Raw genomic sequence first — 23,228 nt, 5'->3', positions numbered from 1 at the left:
CGCATTTGTAACTGTGTAAATCCCCAAAAGGAAATGTTATGTCTTGGCAAGTAAAGTTTTTTTTCTTTTTTTCAGAGTTTCACTCTGTTGCCCAAGCTGGAGTGCAGTGGTGCAATCTTGGCTCACTGAAACCTCTGCCTCCCTGGTTCAAGTAATTCTCTGCCTCAGCCTCCCAAGTAGCTGGGATTACAGGTGCCCGCCACCATGCCTGGCTAATTTTTTGTATTTTTATTAGAGAGGGAGTTTCACCATCTTGGCCAGGCTGGTCTTGAACTCCTGACCTCGTGATTTCAGTAAGTAAAGTTTTAAAAGGAAATTCTTTACTATGCCTCTCTTGTGGGAATTGTTATAGTCATGCTACTATTTGCAAAAGAACTATACATTGTAGCACCCACAATGTAGAATTCTGGTTGTAAAATTCTAATTGATGTAATATTTTGCCTAATTATCATCCTTATAACAGGATTAATAATTGCAGGAAAGATTTAGTCAAGATTGTTTTGCTTATAGCAGGATTAATAGTTATGGATACGAAGCAAGCATGAAAATTTTACTATCATTAAGTTTAATAGGGCTTTTTATTAAAGGTTGGTAATATAATGCACTCTAAGCTATACAGAGAAGGTTATAAAGAAAAAGATTTTATATAAGAAAGGCTTTTGTATGGTAAATACTTGTCCTAAAAAAATGACTGGTTGTTTAAAGGAAGAATGTTTAGGACAAGTCAGAAAGTTTAAGTATGTTGTAAGAGGGTCTGTGAAAGTCACAAAAAATTTAACAATTAAAGGAAAGGAATTGTCAAGATCAACGCTAAAGTTATTTTAGCCATCCAATATCACATTTCTCCCAATCATATTGCAAATTATAAAAATGGCCCAAGCCTGAAGTTATTCTCTAATGGCAAATCAGGGGGGAAATGTATGCTTTTCTCAAGAAAAATGTTACTCTTATGTTAGTGTTTCTGGTAATGTACAGTGATACCTAGTGGAGGCAAACAATATTGCAATCCATTGGTGTAACTAACAGGTGCCAAACTCATTTATCGTCTATAGGATAGATCCCCACTAACAGTGATACTTTAATACTCATATTCTAACCATATATTTTAAAGCTTCTTGTAAAATTTATCTCTTTTTACCTAAAAGCAATCAAACTCCAAACAGTGCTGCAAGCAGAGCCACACATGAACATGCCATTGTTCCAAGAACCCTTAGATCAACCTCAGGAGGTGGCCCAACTGCTGTTCTCCCACATGATGCCCCTTTTCAATAAGTAGCCAGAAAGAATTGTCATCCAACACCCCCGAACAGCAGTTATGTTTGCTTCTTTTGAGGGTAGGAATAATACAGGAGTTATTAAAAAAATTTTAGGTAGATAGAGAGGGTAAAAGGAGTTCTTGGTAAGGTTTTTCTTCAAATAAAAGCAACCCCCAAACCATTTCTTTTCTAACAGAAAGGTGGCTTTAAGAGCCAGGCCAGCAAGCTTTAATATGTAAATACCGGCAATTAGAAACTAGATCCACCCAACATGGCCAACATGGTGACAACTGCCCTCTTCTCCTTGTCACCAGGTGTACCAAGTGTTACGGCCACCTCCAGATAGCACCATGTGTTCAGAACATCATGGTGCCCTGCATTTACATATTAAAAGGCTAAGGTGGGAGGGCCACGTTTTTCACAGGCTAGGTGAATGACACACCTGGCCAAACTAATCCCCTGGGCCCTATGCAAATCAGACACCACCTCCTCCAGCCTCCCATATAACTGACTTTCCCACCACACAGGGGGTTTCTCTTTGTTCTGAGCCTCCCTTCCTCTGTCTCTTTACTGGGGAGTTGTTTTCTTCTTTCTTGCTTATTAAACTCTCTGCTCCTTAAAACCATTCCACATGTGTCTGTGTCAGTTCCTCCGGTCTTTGGAGCAGTATCAACACTGCCCAAAGCAATCTACAGATTCCGTGCTATTCCTATCAAACTACCAATTTTTCACAGAATTAGAAAAAGCTATTCTAAAATCCATATGAAACAAACAAAAAAAAAGCTTGAATAGCCAAAGCAATTCTAACAAAAAGAACAAAGCTAGAGGCATCACATTACCTGACTTCAGACTATACTGTAAGGCTACAGTAACCAAACAGCATGGTGCTGGTACAAAAACAGAAACACAGACCAATGGGACAGGTTAGTTAAAGAACCCAGAAATAAAGCAACACACTTATAGGCATCTGATCTTCGACAAAGTTAACAAAAATAAGCAATGAGGAAAGGACTATCTATTCAATAAATGGAATATGGAATAAGGACTATCTATTCAACAAATGGATACACAGAAAAATGAAAATGGACCCCTACCTATCATCGTATAAAAAATCAACTCCAAATAAACTAAAGATTTCAATATAAGACCTCACACTATAAGAAACCTAGAAGGAAACCCAGAAAACACCATTTTGGACATTGGTCTTGGGAAAGGATTTGTGACTAAGTCCTTAGAAGTAATTGCAACCAAAACAAAAAATGACAAATGGAACCTAATTAAACTAAAGAGCTTTTGTACAGCAAAAGAAACTATCAACAGAGTCAACAGACAACCTACAGAATGGGAAAAAATAGTCACAAATTATGCATCTGACAAAGGTCTAATATTCGGAATCTGTAAGGAACTTAACTCTACAAGTAAAAAGCAAATCACTCCATTAGAAATGGGCTAAAGACATGAACAGATACTTTTCAAAAGAAGCCACACAAGTGACCAACAAATACATGAAAAAAATGTTAATCATCACTAAAGAAATGCAAATCAAAACCAGAATGAGATACCATCTCAAGCCAGCCAGAATGGCTATTAGTAAAAAGTCAAAAAATAACAGATGCTGACAAGGCTGTGGAGAAAAGGGAATGCTTATACACTGTTGGTAGGAATGTAAATTAGTTCAGCCATTGTGGAAACCAGTTTGGAGATTTATCAAAGAATTCAAAATGGAACTACCATTTGACCCAGCAATCCCATTATTGGGTATATATCCAAAAGAAAACAAATCATTCTACCAAAAATACACATGCACTTGCATGTTCATTGCCATGCTATTTACAACAGCAAAGACATGGAATCAACCTAGGTGCCTGTCAATGGTGGATTAGATAAAGAAAATGTGGTACATAGAAACTGTGGAATACTACACAGCCATAAAAAAGAACAAAATCATGTCCTTCGCTGTGACATGGATGCAGGTGCAAGCCATTACCTAAGTGAATTAATGCAGCCACAGAAAACCAAATATTGCATATTCTCACTTATAAGTGGGAGCTAAACATTGGATACTTATGGACATAAAGATGGGAACAATAGACACTGTGGACTCCTAGATGGGGAAGGGAAGGAGGGGGCAATGTTGAAAAACTAACTGTTGGGTACTATGCTCAATACCTGGGTGATGGATCATTTGTACCTAAGCATCAGCATCATGCAATATACCCAGGTAACAAACCTGCATGCGTACCCCCTGAATCTAAAATGAAAGTTGAAAGTAAATTGATAGAGTCAAAATACAACACAACAATGCAGGAACAGGAAACCAAGCACAGCATATTCTCACTTATAAGTGGGAGCTGAACAGTGAAAACACACGGACACAGGGAGGGGAACAAGACTTACTGGAGCCTGTCGGCGAGGGGGTGGGGGAGAGCATTAGGGAAAAGAGCTAATGCATGCTGGGCTTAATACCTAGGTGTTGGGTTGATAGGTACAGCAAACCAACATGGCACGTGCTTACCTATGGAACAATCCTGCACATCCTGCACATATACCTCAGAACTTAAGAAAAAAATTGCCAAAAAAGCCCATCACAACAATATTTAAAAATATGGGAAGTAGTAAATAGAGGTTCAAATGGTGTAAGATCCTTGCATTTTCAGGGAGGTATTTAACATAATTACATATGTTAGATTCTAATAAATAAAGGCTGCATGTTGTAATTTCTAGCATACCCACAAAAACTAAACTTATGATCTAAAACAAAAAGTAATAATATAAAATGATCCAGCAATTAATAAAAGGTAAAAGGGATAAAATTGGGTTAAATAGAAAACAAACAGTTATATGGCATGTTTAAATCCAAATATTCTAGTGATTACATTAAATATAAGTGGTTTAAATGCTCCAATTAAAACACAAAGATTTTCAGACTACATTAACAAAATCTAAATATATGCTGCATATAAGAAATAAACCTAGGCTGGACACAGTGGCTCATGCCTATAATCCTAGCACTTTGGGAGGCTGAGGCAGGCAAATTGCTTGAGCTCAGGAGCTCAAGACCAGCCTGGGCAAAATGGTGAAACCCCGCCTCTACAAAAAATACAAAATTTTACCCGGTGTGGTGGCACACACCTGTAGTCCCAGCTGCTTGCGGGGCTAAGGCACGAGGATCACTTGAATCTGGGAGGTTGAGGCTCTGGAGAGCCAAGATGCTGCCACCACACTGCAGCCTGGGTGAAAAAGTGAGACTCTGTCTTAAAAAAAAAAAAAAAAAAGAGAAATAAAAAAGAAAAAAAGACACAAATCTTAAATATAAGGACACAGAAATGCAAAAAAAAAAAAAAAAAAAAAAAAAAAGAGCATGGAATAACATACTATCAAAATATTAACCAAAGAAAAGCAGAGGTTATCATATTAGTATCAGACAAAGTAGATCTTAAGACTAGAAGCATTAATAGAGAAAAAGAGGCCAGTTTTATCAAGATAAAATGATAAATCAGAAAAATATTCCAATTGTAAATGGGTATTATCATAGGTAGATTTTTGGTCCCTTAAAGTTATCTACATCCTAAGCTCCCAAAAACCCATGCAAAAGGAATAACCAGTGGTGCGTTGTGTGTTTGACAAACTGTGCATAGTATGCAGTACACACACGTGTCTGGTACTTGCTCAGATGTCCTGCTCTGTCTTCCTACAGAAATGTACTTCCTTTCACTTTTACTTTTCTTCACATCTGAAGATAATCCATAAGAAATGAAGCAAAATAGACAGATGCTTTGCTTACTGTATTAGTTCTACTCCAAACATTACAATGCAGATATATACTCAGTGATATAGTACACTATACCTAGGATTTATACGGCACATTCATTTAAGAGGTACAAATTAGCATCTCTGAATGACGGCCATGCCATATGTCCATAGTAGAAGCAGCCATAACCAGAGTCTATGTCTCAGACAATGAGATGACTTATAGTGGATTTTGGCCAGGTGAATCCCAGGACTAACCTGTAAACTGCTGAAGCACTTTGTTAAATTTAGAAAAGATTTGGCCTTGAGAGCTGAATTTGAAAACCAGGTCACTGTGATGTAGAAAATTGTTCATGCGGTGGAAGGACAGTTTGCTAAGGTTGAACACTGCTTTCAAGTATGAGTCCAGGGTACTAGAAGAGGGAAGATGGGACAACATGTTAGTGGGTGACACAGTTATTGGTGAACAAGTACCTTCTTTTTTCACTGACCTGTCCAACTGGATGCTGCCCTCGTGGCTGAAGGCACACTTCATGATGCTGTCCAGGGTCATCAGGGAGACATGTTGAAAGAGCTCCAGACATGAGTTTTGGGCGATGTGTTCCTCCCATTTGTTCTGGGGCAGGAGATGAATATCATGATCACACACATGCCCATCTTTTCTCAATTTCTAAGTTATTTTGTGTCCCTTTTAGAGCTTTTTGGTGTTTGAAAATATAAAGTGTGCAAAATGAATTTGCTGTATCATGACAACTATATAAAATAAAACAGCTTGTCAGTATTGAAAATGAATACTGTGGCTTAGACACTATTTATGACTTTGTTAGGGTGGGAAAATAGCTTTTTTTCTCTTTTTCCTAAGTTTTGGTACTGTGATTTTGTAACTTTTATCATGGAAAAACTAAGCTAACAAAATATGAAATAAAAAATAAGTAAGAACTCAAAAACATCTGTGGAGAGCATAAATAAATAGAGGTTTTTGATTCTAGAAAAAGATTTCTAAAAATATTTAATACTTGACAAGTTTTTTTCCCAGATCCAGTGAGAATTTAGAGAGGAATTAAATATAGTTCCTGTTCTCAACGAGTTTGCAGTCAAGAGTCAAGACAGAAAAACCTCAAAGTAGAATCCAGATGTATTTACCCCCTTGGACACACCTGCCAATATCCCAGAAAATTTCACTTTGTCAAAAGCCAAATGTTTATCGAGATGAAGTTCTCCACTTCAACATAAATATTTATACACTGTTAAGCTGTTATTGACTCTGTAATGTGAATTAATTAATTCTATTTGGAAGCTTGTTTCCAAACATGTTACTAAAACCAGATGTTCTGAAAGACTGCAATTGTCATGGAGCCAAGAAGAGTAGAGAAAGGGCAAGAGGTAGGCGATAATGGGGGTGGTGCCTGTTTTGGTAAGGGCATTGCAAGGAGAGGCACTGGTTGCAGCGGGCTGAAGGGGGCATCATCAGGAGGAAGCCTTAGACTGGAAGAGAGGTGCATCAGTTCAGGGTGCACTCTTCCAACTCAAGGATGCTTGAGTTTGAACACAACTCTTCTTCTAATCTGCCTTATGATCTTGTATTTTTAGTAGAGACGGGGTTTGGCCATCTTGGCCAGGCTGGTCTTGAACTCCTGGGCTCAAGCCATTAACCCACCTCAGCCTCCCAAAGTGCTGGGATTACAGGCATGAGCCACTGCGCCTGGCCTGCCTTGTGACTTTGAACAAACTGCTTAGTCTCTGTATCTCAATATCCTTACTAACAAAATGGGGATAATACACTAACATTGTTAAGATTGGGGTAGTATAAAAGGACATAATGAGCCTGACACATAGTAAGTGCTTAGAAAGATATTTGCAGTTGTTGTGTTTATATACTTTGCTTTGATTTTTATTTTGGAATGGGACGTGGACGTGGTGATGAGGGTCATAAAAGATAGCAGCATGGCTCACTGGAAAGTATGGGTCGAGTATGAATCCAAGGTGATATGTTCAGAACGCATGTCTCTGAGGCCCTGTATCATTAGTAAGTCTTTGTGACTAGGATTAAGATCCTGTGTGTAGAATTGCTTTACCCAGTTTCTGGAATCTCAGAAACTTAGTCTTTGAGTTGCCACAGTCACCTCACTCAGGACCACTGAAATAGATCTTAGGTGTGCTCAAAACCACCTGGCATGTCTCTGCCATCCAAACTCCAAGAGGACAGATGTGGAGACGTGCAACTCTGTCTTCTCTAGGGGTTCTAGATAGTCTTGTGAAATGTCTCTGTACCCTCTTCTGCCTCAGCCAAAGCTAAAGCTCTTCTTTCTTTTTGACCACAAGGTAGTCTTTTCTCTGACACCCCATCTATAGAAATCCTGCCCATTCTCCAAGACTCAGCTCCTGTCACCTTCCTTAGGAAATCTTTCCTGACTTGACCTCCTGGACGTGGTACACTTCTCTATGTTGGGATGGCTACTCCTGTTGTTGTCTGTGCTCTTCTGCCCTGTTTTCTCCAAATGTAGTTAGTCTACTGGACTCACTCACTCACTCATTCATTCAAGTAGTTCTCACTGAGCACCCACCCTGAGTCCATCCCTGTGAGAAGTGTTGGGTGTATAAGGCAGGGTCCTTGCCCTGATGATGATGATCATGGTCCAAACATCAAATAACCCCATATAAACTGCTGTGAACATGGTTCTGAGGGAACTCAGAGTCTCCCACGCCATATGGCTGGAAGCATCTCACTTCAGAGGCCAGGTAGGAATGCTCTCCTCTCCTCTTACCAGCATCACCCGTACACTCTCAGACATCATGGTGATGAATATTTTCAGAATGCTGATGTTGAAGCCAGGTTTCACAATCTGGCGGTGCTTTTTCCATTTAGAACCATCCAGGGTCACCAGTCCTCGACCTTATGAAATGAGAGGGGCAAATATTTCTATCACAGGCTGGGTAAGTGAAGAGAGACTAGGCACACAGGGAGCAATTCCCTATCTATGACACGGGAGAGAAGCTGGAGTGGGCAGAGCTCTGAAAGAGAGAATGAGCAGGAGGAGTAGACCTAACCCTTCGGGAATTGAATCCAAATCAGGATATTTGTTTATACAATTAACTCAAAACAAGGTCCTTCCTATCCTATTTGATGGTCAGGTTCATCAACCTCTGGAGAAGAATTTAAATTTAGGGTGGGTGAGAATTACCTGAGGTGCTGTTAGAGGCAGATTCCTTAGCTCAATCCTTCAGAGCCAATAATTCACAGGAGCTGGGGTAGGATCAAGGACTTTTGAGTTATAACTAGGGCCCTAGCTAGTTGGGGTCCACACTTTGAGAAATACTGCCTTAGATTGGCACAAAGTTCCAGACTGAAGGAAAGGGGTTCCTCTCTTTCCATCAGTTTTGTGCTTCTCTTCAGGTTGAGGATTGATGATGGAGGACTAAAGGGGCTTTTCTTTGTCATTCCTGCTGAACAAGTGGGTTCAGGAGCTCCATGAAGTTTATAAATGGCTTAGTTTAGGAGAGTGGGTTCTTTCAAATGGATCCTCAAGAGCAAGATTTTCCAGGGGAAATTAGATTGTAGAAAACTGATAATGAAATTTGTGGTAAATGTTTTAAATTCTCTGTAGGGTGGAAAATCTAAGGAGAGGGAGAGAAGGTGCTACTGCACATTTGATCCAGGGATCTGGGGCGATTACACAGGTCCTGGAGCTTCTGATGTGAACTTGCTTAGCTGCATAGGCACCTGGCCAGAAAAGGGAGGAGAAATATGGTGGGAAAAGGAGACAGAATGATCCTAAGCAACTTTCCCAAAGGCAACCTCTTCCAGGGCACCATTCTCAATAAGGTCCATGCTAGCGGGCTGAGGGACTCTCCTTCTCTTTCCATGATCCTCAAGTGGGGACCACCTGGGATAGTGACCTGAGTTGGTATGAGGATGACAGCATACAACCCTCAGGCCCCTTCTTATTCCTCCACCCATAACCATAGTTACACCAGAAATAAGGGACCAGTCCCAAACAGGTAGAATAAGAGGAGAAGCTATGAAGGATGAGGCAAGATTGAGCTCAGGTTTCTGAAGCAAAAGCTAGTGTAGGTTGTGGTAAGGTGGGGGAGACAGAGCATTTAGTGTCTATTAGGAAAGTAATATCTCCCCCAACCTCCACCTCCACAAGGCTCAGATGAGAAAGGATCAGACACACATACTGACATGGTGTGGCTCTGTGTCTCCACTTGAATCTCATGTCAAATTGTAATCCTCAATGCTGGAGGAGAGGCCTGGTTGGAGGCGATTGAGTCATGGGGGTGGACTTATCCCTTACTGTTCTTGTGGTAGAGTTCTCCCTAGATGTGCTTGTTTAAAAGTGTGTAGTACCCCACCCCCCACTCCTGGTGGCCATGTGAAGGTGGGCCTACTTTTCCTTTGCTTTCCGCCATGATTGTAACTTTCCTACGGCCTCCCAAGAAGCAGAAGCCTGTACAGCCCACGGAACCATTAGCCAATTAAACCTCTTTTCATTATAAGTTACTCAGTCTCAGGTATGTCTTTATAGCAGTATGAGAATGGACTAATACACATACCAATCCAGGATTCAAGGATTTTGTGGCTGACTGTGGCTTTGGGATCTGTAAAACAGAACAAAGGAGGCAAAAGATGGCATTAGGTGAAAATCATGAGTTAAAGTGAGAGGTAACTTTTGTATGTTTTCATATTTCTTGGGGGTAATACAAATAGCTAGTGTGCAAGGTAGTTGGAGGCTAGTTCTTCATTCCCTAGAGTCCCAGGGATGGCACAGCATTAGAATGAGGAACTTGTTTATTCTTTCTCCACAGCACTTGGTGCTACAAAATCAATAGCAATGGAAAACAGAGTATAATTTTCTCTGTGGAAATTGAAGGGACCCCAGGACATACATTGAAAAAATACATTTGTTTTTGTTGGAGAACTCTCTGGCAACATTTTAAAGCTCCAGCTCCTTTTCACATAGACATGTAAAGCTAGACATGGGACCATGATTTTGAGATAAATTGTAGATTTTTACCTTTGTTGAATTTGTTTGAGAACAATAGATATAAATGAATTAGAAGTGAAGATAATGGACAAAACCTTGGTTTTATAGTTCTGGGAAAACAAGAATTAGTGTCCTTTATTCATTCCATCAAAGTCTTTATGTGGGATAAAGACAGGGAAGTAAAAACTGGGGCAAAAACATATGAGCATCTAGGAAAAGAGAGGATTGTTAACATGAGATTTACTTTCTGCAAAAGTCCAGGTGAAATGAACCTGTAAAATACCTTGAATTCTAAGGGTAAGAAGATATCTTAAGATATCTTAAAGTATTCACTCTCCCAGTCTCTAGTGTATTCTCTCTCTCTGTCCATAGACTTCAATATAAAACCACTGCCCTCTAGACATTTTGTGTACCACACAGACACCTCAGGACCCCAGCAAATCCAAACCTGATCTATCCCTTCACTACTAGATAGCCTCCTCTTTCTCTATCCACTTAAAGGCACAACTATATTCCCTATTTTCCCTACCAAAAGTTGGGACCCCTTCTTAACTAATTCCTCTTTCTCATTTTCCATATCTACTTGTTGGAAGATAATTCTGACATTTCTTCAGAAATGGGTAAAAGAGATTGATAGAACTGTTAAGGATGTTTTTATAACTGTTTTGAAAAAAATGTGTGTATGCCTACATTTAAGGCGAATAAGCAAGACCCTCTCTACTCTAGACATTCCAGGGTCCTAAAAAATAATGTCTAGGAGTGACATCAGCAAAAATGGTGGAATAGGATCTGTCCAGGGCCATCCCTCCCCAAAGCAAAAAAAAAAAAATTTATCTGGCAAAAACTGTTATAGTCAACTTCAGCAAAATTCTGGAAGACAGTTAATTGTTTACAGCAACGAAGTGAACACTTAATCAGAAGAAAGGCCATTGAAAAAGGATAGAGAAGATTGGTGGCATTGTAACTTAGGCTTGCCCCACATCCCTCTCCAGTGCCATGGGAATCTTGAAGATAGCAGCCTGCATTCTTAGTGGGTCCTGACTCCTGGATCCTAGAGAAAGCAGAGTGGTCCTTGTTTTCAAGAAATTTTGTTTGTTTTGATCTCTATATGGGTTTTCTGAAGGATCAGGGCTTGCCTATGTTTTACCTAATTCAAAATTCTCTCAGGGCAGTGTTCCTCAAAAACGTTGAGAGGCAAAAGAACTAGCACTACTTCCTGGGACAAGAAAGAACAATCAAGGCAATAATAAACACACCAAAATCTAGAAGGAAAAGCTGGGACTGAGAATTTTTTTTTGGAATCAATGCTTTAAAAAGTTCTCACTTATAACAGGGAACCTAAGCATACCCAGGGCAGAATGCATGGTCGGAAAAGACTTGATAAGACCGTAGGCTTTTAACTTTGGCTAATCCTTACACAAAGTGCAAGAAAAAAGAGAGAGCTAAGGCAAACTTGTAAATGCCCCGATTAAAACTAAAGGTGTGCCCCAACATGGAACCAACCAGGAAAGACCTGGAGAGTATTTTTCTTTTCTTTTCTACCTTTTTTTCTTTTATTTCATTTTTTGTTACATAACATTTAAAATGTTCAGTTTTAAACAAAAAAAAAAAAATCACAAATCATGTAAAAGAAACAAGGAAGTATGGCCTATGCACAGAAAAAAGTTATGAAAAGAAACTGTTCTTGAGAAAGCACAGATTTTGGACTTACTAGACAACTTTAAATCAACTGTCTTAAATATGCTCAAAGATCTACAATAAACCAGGGACAAAGATGAAAGAAAACCAAAATACTGCTGTATAAACAGAGAATGTTAACAAAGAGATAGAAGTTGTAAACAGAAAAAAATAGAAGTTCTAGAACTGAAGTCTCATACAGTAACTGAAATAAAAAATTTACAAGGTTTCAACAGTTGATTTGAGCAGACAGAGAAAAAATTAGCAAAGTTGGAGACAGGTTAATTGAGATAGTTGAATCTGAGGAGCAGAAATAGAAAACAGAATGAAAAAATGAATGGTCCTAAGAGACCTGAGGAACACCATCAAGCATACTAACATGTGCATGATTGGAGTCCCAGAAGAAGAGAAGAGAGAGAACTAACATTGAAGAAATAATGACTGAAATTTCCAAAATTTGAGGAAAGTCATGAATCTATAGAAAAAAGAAGCTCAATGAACTATAAGCCGGATAAACTCAGAGAGATCGACCCTGAAACACATTAGAATCAATCTATTGAAAGGCAAAGACAAAGAGAAAATCTGGAAAGCAGAAAGAGGGAAGGTGACTCATCACATATGAGAGAGCTGCAATAAAATTAAAAGACTATTTCTAATCAGAAACCATGGAGTCCAGAAGGCAGTGAGATGATATATTTAAAGTGCTGAAATGAAAAAAAGTCAACTTGGAATTATATATTTAGCAAAATGATCCTTCAAGAATAAAAGAGAAATTATGACATTTCCTGATAAATAAAAACTGAGAGGGTTTGTTTCTAATAGACCAACCCCACAAAAATGCTAAAGAGGGTCTTTCAAGCTGAAACAAAAGATCACTAGGCAGTAACTCAGAGCCATATTTAAAAAAATGAACACTGGTAAGGGTAACTACATAGGTAAAGATAAAAGTCAGTATTATTGTATCTTTGATTTTTAACTTCTCTTTTTGCTTACATGGTATACATACAATGCATAAAACTATAGTTATAAATCTATGTTACAGGCATACAATGTATAAATATGCAATCTGTGATGATAACAATATATAGAGATGGAGATGTATAGAAACAGAATTTTTGGATAATATTGAGACTAAATTTGTATTAATTCAAACCAAGTTGATATAGCTTTAATCTCATGTTAACCATTATGAAAATAACTGAAAATATACAGAAAAGGAAATGAGAAGAGTAACAAAAAAATGTTATCATACCAAAAAACAAAAATCAATTAGATACCAAAGTAGACAGTAATGGAAGAAATGAGGAATACAAAAGATATATGACAGGCTCAGCACAGTGGCTCACACCTGTAGTCTCAGCACTTTGGGAGACTGAGAGGAAGGATTGTTTGAAGCTAGGAGTTCGAGACCAGCCTGCACAACATAGTGAGACCCTTGTCTTTACAAAAGAAAAAAGTAGTCAGGCATGGTGGTGCAGGGCTATAGTCCCAACTGCTCAGGAGGCTGAAGTGGGAGGATTACTTGAGCCCAGGAGCTAGAGGATGCAGTGAACTATTATGGCACCATAGCACCTTACCCTAGGTGACAGAGCAAGACCTTACCTCAAAAAAAAAAAAAAAAAAAAAAAGTCATAAGACATATAAAGAACAAACAGTGAAATGGCAGAAATAAGTCCTTCCTTATCAGTAATTATTTTGAATGTAAATTCAATTAAAAGGCAGAGACTAGCAGAATGGACTAAAAAATGGGATCCATTAATATGCTGCTTTCAAGAGACTCACTTTACCTTTGAAGAAACAAAGAAGTTAAAGGTAAAAGGATAGAAAAGGTATTCTATGCAAACAGTGTGCAAAAGAGAGCTGGGTGATTATCAGTTAAATATATTTTAAAATATTGTGACATAAAGAAAGACATTATATATTGTTAAGTGGTCAATCCATCAAGAAGATATAACAGTTATAATATATACATATATACCTAATAATAGAACCCCAAAGTATATGAAGCAAAAACTGACAGCATTGAAGGGAGAAATAGATTGTTCTAAAATTATAATTGGAGAAATAACTGCATCCCTTTTAATAAAGGACAGAACAATGAGACAAAAAATTAATAAGGAAATAGAGAACTTGAACAACATACATTATGCCAAACAGACATGTTCTAAATGTTCCACCTAACAACAGCAGATTATACATTCTTCTCAAGAGCATATGGGGCATTATCCAGCATAGATCATACAGTAAGTCACAAAAAAAGCCTCAATAAATTTAAAAAGTTTGAAATCATACAAAAATACCTCTTCAATAACAATGGAATGAAACTAGAAATCAATATGAGAAGTAAAACTGGAAAATTCAAAAAACATAAATATTAAACAAAACATTCTTTTTTAAAAATTATACTTTAAGTTCTGGGGTACATGTGCAGAATGTGCAGGTTTGTTACATAGGTATACATGTGCCATGGTGGTTTGCTGCATCCATCAGTCCGTCATCTACATTAAATACTTCTCGTAATGCTATCCCTCTCCTAGCCTCCCACCCTCTCCTATCCCTCCCCTAGCCCCACAACTCTGACAGGCCCTAGTGTGTGATGTTTCCCTCCCTGTGTCCATGTGTTCTCATTGTTCAACACCCACTTATGAGTGAGAATATGTGGTGTTTGGTTTTCTGTTATTGTGTCAGTTTTATGAAAATGATGGTTTCCAGCTTTACCTATGTCCCTGCAAAGGACATGAACTCATCCTTTTTTATGGCTGCATAGCATTCCATGGTGTATATGTGCCACATTTTCTTTATCCAGTCTACCATTGATGGGCATTTGGGTTGGCTCCAAGTCTTTGCGATTGTGAACAGTGCTGCAATAAACATGTGTAGATGTGTCTTTATAACAGAATGATTTATAATCCTTTGGATATATGCCCAGGAATGGGATTGCTGGGTCAAATGCTATTTCCAGTTCTAGATCCTTGAGGAATCACCACATTGTCTGCCACAATGGTTGAACTAATGTACACTCCCACCAACAGTGTAAAAGCATTCCTATTTTTCCACATCCTCTCCAGCATCTGTTGTCTCCTGATTTCTTAATGACCACCATTCTAACTGGTGTGATATGGTATCTCAATGTGGTTTTGACTTGCATTTCTCTAATGACCAGTGATATGATGAGCTTTTTTTCCTATGTATGTTGGCTACATAAATGTCTTCTTTTGAGAAGTGTCTGTTCATATTGTTCACCTACTTTTTGATAGTTTTTTTTTTTCTTGTAAATTGTTTAAGCTCTTTGTAGATTCTAGATATTAGTCCTTTGTCAGATGAGTGGATTGCAAATTTTTTTTCTCATTCTGTTGGCTGCTGGGTCACTCTGATGATAGTTTCTTTTACTGTGCAGAAGCTCTTTAGTTTAACGAGATCTCATTTTGGTTTTTGTTGCCATTGCTTTTGGTGTTTTAGTCATGAAGTCCTTGCCCATGCCTATGTTCTCAATGGTTTTGCCTAGGTTTTCTCCTAGGGTTTTTATGTTTTTACATCTTATGTTTAAATCTTTAATCCATCTGGAGTTAATTTTTTGTATAAGGTGTAAGGAAGGGATCCAGTTTCAGCTTTCTGCATATGGCTAGCTAGTTTTCCCAACACCATTTATTAAATAGGGAATCATTTCTCCATTGCTTAAACAAGATATTCTTAAACAACCAATGGGACAAGGAAAAAATCATAAGAGACATTAGATAGCATGGGGAGAAATGCCAGATATAGGTGAAGGGGAGGAAGGCAGCAAATCACACTGCCATGTATGCACCTATGCAACAACCTTGCATGTTTTTCACATGTGCCTCAAAACCTAAAATGCAATTTAAAAAAAAAAGAGACATTAGAAAATATTTTGAGGCAAATAAAAATGAAAACAAATATCCAATGTTATGGGATTCAGCAAAAGCATTGCTTAATGAGATTTTTATAGCTTAAATGTCTTCATTAAAAAAGAAAGTTCTTAAATTAATAACCTAACTGTACACCTTAATGAACTGGAAGAAGAGGAGCAAATGAAACCCAAAGCTACTGAAGGAAGGAAATGATAAAGATTAGAGCTGAGATAAAAGAACAACAGAAAGAACAACAGAGAAAATTAACAAAAAGTTATTTCTTTGAGATTAACAAAATTGACAAAACTTTAATTAAATTAACTATGAAGAAAAGTGAGAAGAATCAAATTATTACAATCAGAAATGAAAGTGGGGACATTATTATCAACTTATTACTACAGATAATAAAAGCATTGTAAGAGGACACTATGGACTACTCCCCTGGACTCCTTGGTAGTCTGTTAGTGGGAGATCCTTGTTGCTGTCCCTTCACCTCCTTCAGCCCCACAGAACCTTACAAGTCCCTGTCATATGTGAGTGCATCTCCATGTTGGCTAGGCTGATGTCCAGATTGGCAGTTCCCGCTGGGATCTCTACTGCCTGGAACATGGGATCTAGCCTGAAGGCAATGCCAAGTGACAAGACTATTATGGAAGGAAATGACTCCTTCAACACCTTCCTCAGTGAAACAGGTGCTGCCAACCATATGACAAGGGCAGTGTTTGCAGACGTTGAACCCACAGTCATTGACAAAGTTCACACTGGAACCTAGTGCCAGCTCTTCCACCCTGGGCAGCTCATCACAGGAAAGGAAGATGCTGCCTATAACTGTACCTGAGGGCACTATTGCATTGGCAAGGAGATTACTGACCTAATATTGAACTGAATTTGCAAGCTGGCTGAGTAGTGCACAGGTCTTCAGGGCTTCTTGGTTTTTTACTGCTTTGCTGAGGGGATTGGTTCTGGGTTCACCTCTCTGCTGGTGGAACGTTCTTTCCATTGATTATGGCAAAAAGTCCAAGTTGCAGTTCTCCACATACCCAATCCCCCATATTTCCACAGCTACAGTTGTATAACTCTATCTTCATCCCCACCATAGAGCACTCTGATTGTGCCTTCACGGTAGATAATGAGGCCATCTATGATATCTGTGGAGAAACCTCAATATTCAATGCCCAACTTATACTAGCCTTAACTGCCTTATTAGCCAGATTGTGTCCTCCATCATTGCTTCCCTCAGATTTGATGAAGCCCTGAATATTAATCGGACAGAATTCTAGAACAAAATGGTGCCCTGTCTCTGCATCCACTTCCCTCTGACCACATATGCCCCCATCATCTCTACTGAGAAAGCCTATCATGGACAGCTTGCCGTAGCAGATCACCAATGCTTGCTTTGAGCCAGCCAACCAGATAGTGAAATGTGACCCTTGCCATGATAAATACATGGCTTGCCACCTGTTCTACCATGTGGGCATGGTCCCCAAAGTTGTCAATGCTGCCATCACCACCATCCCATCAAGACCAAGCCTACATCAGGTTTGTGGATTGTTATCCCACTGGCTTTAAGGTTGGCATTAATTACCAGCCTCCCAATGAGGTACCTGGTGGAGACCTGGCCAAAGTACAGAGAGCTGTGTGCATGCTGAGCAACACCACAGCAGTTGCTGAGGCCTAAGCTTGCCTGGACCACGAGTTTGACATGATGTATGATAAGCATGCCTTTGTTCACTGGGATGTGAATGAGGCCCATGAGGACATGGCCACCCTTGAGAAGGATTATGAGGAGGTTGGAGTAGATAGTGCTGAGGGAGAAGATGAGGGTCAAGAGTATTAACCCTTTTCCTACAATTTTACACTGATTTCTTAACAATCCATGAATCCATACTGATACACAGAGAGACAGAGGGAAAGAGAGAGAAACAGAGAGACAAAACAAAATGAGACAGTGAGAGAGGCCGATAGGGGTGACAAGAGGAGGAAAGCTGCTTATTATAGATAGGGAAAGCTGAAAAATGTAGAAGAAATAGAAAATAACTATTTTTAACCTCTATGAACTCAGATAAAACTTAGGCATAAAAGGTTGTTTGGCTCTATTTATCTATCATTCTATCTATCCATCCATCCATCCATCTATGAGCAAATGCAGACCTTACACCATATAAAATTTAACACTAAATGAATCAAAGAACTGAATGTGAGAGCTACAACTATAAAACTCTAAAAGAAAACACGAGGAAAACTTCATGACATAGGAGTTGGCAATAATCTTTTGGATATGATGCCAAAAGCACAGGCAGCAAGAGAAAAAAATAAATAGACTGGACTTCATAAAATAAAAAGCTTTTGCTCACCAAGGGGCACTATCAACAGAGTAAAAAGGACATCAACAGAATGGGAGAAGATATTTACAAATCATATATCTGGTAAAGATTAATATCCAGAATATATAAAGAACTCCTGCAACTCAACAGCAAAAGAAACCAAAGAACCAATTAAAGAAGGTGCAGCGAACTTGAATAGACATTTCCCTGAAGATGATATATAAATGGCCAGTAAGCACATGAAAAGACGTTCAACATAATTAATCGTTAGAGAAATGCAAATAAAAACCATCATAAGATACCATTTCACATCCATTAGGATAGCTATTATTTTAAATAATACAATTTATTTTTATTTTTATTTTCCTTGAGATGTAGTCCCACTCTGTCACCCAGACTGGAGTGCAATGCCGAGATCTCAGCTCACTGCAACCCCCACCTCTCAGGTTCAAGTGATTCTTCTGCCTCAGCCTCCCAAGTAGTTGGGACTACAGGCATGTGTCACCACGCCTCGCTAATTTATATATATATATATATTTTTTAGTAAAGATGGGGTTTTACCATGTTGGCCAGGCTGATCTTGAACTCCTGACCTCAAGTAATCTGCCTGCCTTGGCATCTCAAAGTGCTAGGATTACAGACCTGAGCTACCACAGCTGGTCTGGTATTTTTTTTTTTTTTTAATAGAGATGGGATTTTGCCATGTTGCCCAGGCTGATCTTGAGGTCCTGGGCTCAAGTGATCCACCCGCCATGGCTTCCCAAAGTGCTGGGATTACAGGTGTGAGCCACTGCACCCAGCTGGGGTAGCTATTATTACTATTTTTTTAAATCCCCAGAAAATAACAAATGTTAGCGAGAATGTGAAGAAATTGAAACCCTTGTGCATTTTTGGTGGGTATGTGAAATAGTGCAGCCACTGTGGAAAATGGTATGACAATTTTTCAAAAAATTATGTATAGAATTATCATGTGACTCAGTCATTCCACTTTTTGGTATCTACTTTGAAATAACTGAAAGGACCCAAACAGATATTTGTACATGCACGTTCATGACAGCATTAGTCACAAAAGCCAGATAGAAGTTATCCAAATGTCCATTGTCAGAGGAATGGATAAACAAAATGTGGTATATACATACAATGGAAATTCAGCCTTAAAAAGAAAGGGCGTTTTTATATGTGCTACAACACGGATGAATCTTGAGGACATCATGCTACATGAAATAAGCCAGTTTCAAAAGGACTATATTGTATGATTCTACTTATGGAGGTATCAAGAATAGGGACATTTAAAAAGACAGAAAGTAGAATGGTTGTTGCCTGAGGCTGGGGGGAGGGGAAAATAGGGAGTTAGAGTTTAATGTGTGCAGAGTTTCAGTTTGGGAAGATGAAAACGTTCTGAAGATGGGTGGAGGTGATAGTTGCACACCAATGTAGATGTACTTAATGCCGTTAAACTGTATACTTAAAAGTGGTTTAAAATGGTAAATTTTAGGTTATGTATATTTTACCACAATAAAATGAATGTAATTAAAAGAAAAGCAAATATGGGAACATGATATCAATGAATAAAACTAGAGAAGGGTATAATGGGTGTTCAAAATTTCTCTTGTATGGTTGAAAATTTTCAAAATAAAAAGCTGGGGATAAGACTCTCTAGGTGGGTTTGGCCAGAAACAATAAGAGCAGGATTCTCAGCTCTCCTTTTTTGGCCACTGTTCTTCTGCGGTGGGGCTGAAAAAGAAGTACTGATGTGTGACAGATAAATCACTTGACGCCCCACACTCTGTATATTATTCTGCTCTTTTCTCACGTAACTGTACAGTTATCATACTTCAAGGCATAAAATTATCCTTTCCTCTGAGGAGGAGAGAATTTTTAGGCACCAGTGGGGAATACAAGCCAAAGGAAAAGAAAACAAAACAGTAAGAGAGAAAAAGCAAGAGTGGGAGACAACTCGTTGGCTTCTCTCGGGAGGAGCTAAGGTTGTGAGCTGAAGACGATGGGACTGGAGGAGATATGAACGGGAAGGATGGCTTTCCCTGTATGGCCTGCCCAAATGCCTTACAAGCAAACAACCACACAAAAAAGAAAAACAGCCAGGAATGAAGACTCCCTCCTCGAGGGAGTGAGCACGCTGAAGAAGAGAATTTGTAGATAAAGAAGAGAAAATAACTCCAAAGGAGAAACAATCTCTTTCCTCTTTCATCCCCTTCGGGCAAAAGTCCAAAGGTGAGGGCAGAACATAAAGGGGAGCTGAGTAAAGTTTGAAGCTGGATACTCAGACATTTCTTGCACCATTACCAGGAAGGAAGCTGAGGTGGTGATTCTGGCAGAGTGCCCTGTGACATGAGTGAGCCGCAGGCTGCTTGAAATTTATCAGAAGCACCAAGAAAGGTGTGGAGGCATTTTATAACTGAGTATCTAGGTAGCTGAGAGAGTGAGGCAAAGGCCAGCCTTACATGCCAACAGGCAGTTGAGGAAAGTCCAGTGGGGGAATCCTATACACATCTTGCCGCGGCCAAGAAGCAGCTCTGCAATTCCATGGAATTCCCACACTGGGGACCTGATGGAGAACTGGTGTCCACTTGCCAGTGCCTCCACCTGGCACTGGCCATTCCCAGAGGACAGGCATCATTAGTGGGCAAGGCATATATGGGGAACACCCACCTCTGTCCAACACTGACATTAAGCCAATAGTAAGCAAACCACCTCTCCACCCCCAACCCATCGTATGTTCACAGTGGTGGTAAGTGGTAGTCCTGGGGGTTTGAGGTAATTAAATGTGATAGAAGGATCAGAAAAAATCTGCAATGTAGGGAGATAAGGTTGCTTGGAAATGGATCTGAGAATCCTCTACAACAGCATTCAATGGAGTCCTGAATATGATGTCAAGGAGGATGTGGGATCTTCCCTTCAACATATCGAATAATGGATTTCCCTTAAAAATGCTTCAACCTGTCCTTCCCTAGTGCTGCAGACACCCTGAGACCCTCTTTGTTGCTGTTGTGTACTGTGAGCCCCTCTTGGTTTTTACCGTTTCTTTTCAGGAGAATCTTGGCATAGTCTGGGTCATGGACACTGAAGAACATCGTAAAGGGTCCAACCCACAGGGGAACAGCACATGGGTATTTTTCCATCAGCTCATGATACACCTCAAACTCCTTTACTGGGTAAAACTGTTAAGATAAGTCATGACTGGTTAGTAAAGGTTGTCACTCCAGGAGAACCCCTTTCCCTCAGATGTACCATGTGCTAAGTTGAGGGCCTGTGGACAACACCCCATCAGACAGGTTCACACTCTGCTGAAGGCAAGTTTTCTTCTTCATGTTTCTCCAGCATCTCCACAGAGTCTTCCGGGTACAGGGCAAGTCCTCAGAACCTGTTGCTGAGTGATTGGTCTTCTCACTCCAGCATCAACTTTGGAGATTAAAGTTCAAATCCCAATCACCCCAGCATCAACTTTGGAGATTTAAGTTCAAATCCGAATCTGACACCTTACTCATTATCTAGGTCATGAGGGCCATGATTTCCTAATATTTTTAATAGGAAAACCAAATCTATTTCACAAAGCTGCCATGAAAATTAAGTGAAGTTATAAACATAAAATTCCTGGCACAAGGTAAATCCTTAGTAACCACTGACTCCCTACCTCGTCTTTGCTCTGGATATGCCCACTCATGCTTTATTTGCCTGCAAAGCAGTGAAATCTCACATGCCTTTTACTCTTTTGCCATTGCTGCTCATCTTTCTACTTTCCTTTCTAATTTGCTAAATGTTTTCCTATTTCCAGCTTCATGAGCGGCTGTAACATTTTTGTATGTTTCCTGTTAACAACTGGCTTGCTCTGTTTCTCTGTAGAACACCCAGAGTCCTGAAAGTAGGAAGGAACTTGGCCTTGAATCAGAAGACTAAGGTTCAAGTTTCATTTCTATCATTTATGAGGTGGGTAGCACAGGAAAGTAGCATCTCTATTTTAGGCTTCAGTTTTCTTAGCCATAAAATAAGAATAACAATATCTTTCCTCCCCATATCATAGAATTTTGGTAAAAATCCAAATGAGATTGGTGTGAAAGCATCTTGCATATTACATAATGCCCCACCAGTCTGTGCTGTTTTTTTTTTTTTTTAAATACCTCATCTTTCTGTCCCTTAACCTTCCAAACTAATTTTCTTCTCTTACCTCCTTGTGGCCATAGAACCAGTGGGCAGGGGGTGCAGGAAACAGGTGCAGGGCTCTGATCAGCCATCTCCTCCTCTGGTACAACCTGATTACTTGAAACAGCAGCAGGGACATGCAGAAGAGGATTAGCAGCAAGTAGGGATGAGCCATGAGTTCCTGAAGCCAGGAGGGCTCCATTCTTCTTGGAGGTCCTGAGCTCTGGAGAGCCTGAGAGAACTGAGCAAGGGATGATGCAGTTCTCTCATAAACACAAAGGAGATGCCTCCTGGGCAACACTGGCTTTCAAAATGCCATATTCCGGGACAGGGATATAAGAGGAAGCCTAATTAAGCCTGCAGGGTGAAAAGTGCTGAGATGTTGGCCAACAGTCCCTGATTCCAGAACTAGATTTTCAGATAGGAGCCATGTGCATGACAGCTCATACCCATATGAAAGCTTCGCTGCACTGCTGTGCCCTTCCAGAGTCTAAAAGTTCCCATCTAATCATCCTTTGTAACATCTCTATGCATTCTTGTAAAAAATCTCTCTCTCTCATTCTCCATTCTTTTTTGTTTACATTTCTGATGAATTTATCTTTTTAGGGAAGTTTCAGGTTCACAGAAAAATTAAGCAGAAAGTACAGGGAGTTCCCACATATCACCCCTCCCTTCCAGCTTCCCTGATTATCAGCATCCTCCCCCAGAGTATAATATTTGTTACATTTAACAAACCTACAATGACATAGTATTGTCACCCAAAATCTATAGTTTACATTATGGATTACTCTTGGTGTTTTACATTCTGTGGGTTTTGTCAAATGTATGACTGACATGTATTCAACTTTGGAGATTTAAGTTCAAATCCCAATCACTTTGCTAAAAAATCGTCTGTGCTCTGACTATTCATGCCTTTCTTCCTCCATCCCCTGGCAACCACTGATCTTTGTATTGTCTCCATAGTTTTGCCTTTTCTAGAATGTCATATAATTTGAATCATATAGTGTGCAGCTTTCTCACATTGGCTTCTAAAAATCTCTTTTGAGCAAGCATGAAGGGCCAGGTTGGCGGGTTTGAGAAAAGGGCATCTTAAGCTTTAAAAGTTCTTTAAAAGTTAAAAGGCTGGGAAAAAGCTTTCTATTTATCTTGGGGAAAAAAATCTATCAAAAACCTGTCAAAGAATTTCTATTGGCTGAAAGCGATGGC

At 39.4% G+C, this 23,228-nt stretch overlaps 1 protein-coding gene and 1 pseudogene across 2 annotated transcripts in view; one reads left to right on the top strand and one right to left on the bottom strand.

Moving 5' to 3' along the window:
• The window catches only part of CYP4Z1 (cytochrome P450 family 4 subfamily Z member 1), a 53,630-nt gene extending 31,153 nt beyond the window's left edge, over window positions 1–22,477 (bottom strand). The window contains exons 1-6 of one of the 2 annotated variants that reach the window (XM_012434769.2): window positions 22,048–22,477; window positions 20,902–21,043; window positions 9,564–9,608; window positions 7,772–7,899; window positions 5,498–5,622; window positions 5,265–5,419 (exon numbers count right to left, since the gene is read on the bottom strand). In XM_012434769.2, the coding sequence (XP_012290192.2) occupies window positions 5,265–5,419; window positions 5,498–5,622; window positions 7,772–7,899; window positions 9,564–9,608; window positions 20,902–21,043; window positions 22,048–22,224 (772 nt within the window). In that variant the 5' untranslated portion in view covers window positions 22,225–22,477. The remainder of the gene's footprint in view (window positions 1–5,264; window positions 5,420–5,497; window positions 5,623–7,771; window positions 7,900–9,563; window positions 9,609–20,901; window positions 21,044–22,047) is intronic. The other variant, XM_012434770.2, reaches the window with a different exon arrangement.
• Window positions 16,169–17,377, top strand: LOC105705113 (tubulin alpha-1C chain-like; annotated as a pseudogene).
• Window positions 22,478–23,228: the final 751 nt, after the last annotated feature.

Source organism: Aotus nancymaae, unplaced genomic scaffold (assembly GCF_030222135.1).
Source record: "Aotus nancymaae isolate 86718 unplaced genomic scaffold, 86718_ANA_hifiasm-v0.15.2.pri h1tg000007l, whole genome shotgun sequence".
In the NCBI taxonomy this organism is placed as follows: Eukaryota; Metazoa; Chordata; class Mammalia; order Primates; family Aotidae; genus Aotus; species Aotus nancymaae.
This window is presented reverse-complemented; position numbering and strand designations above follow the sequence as displayed.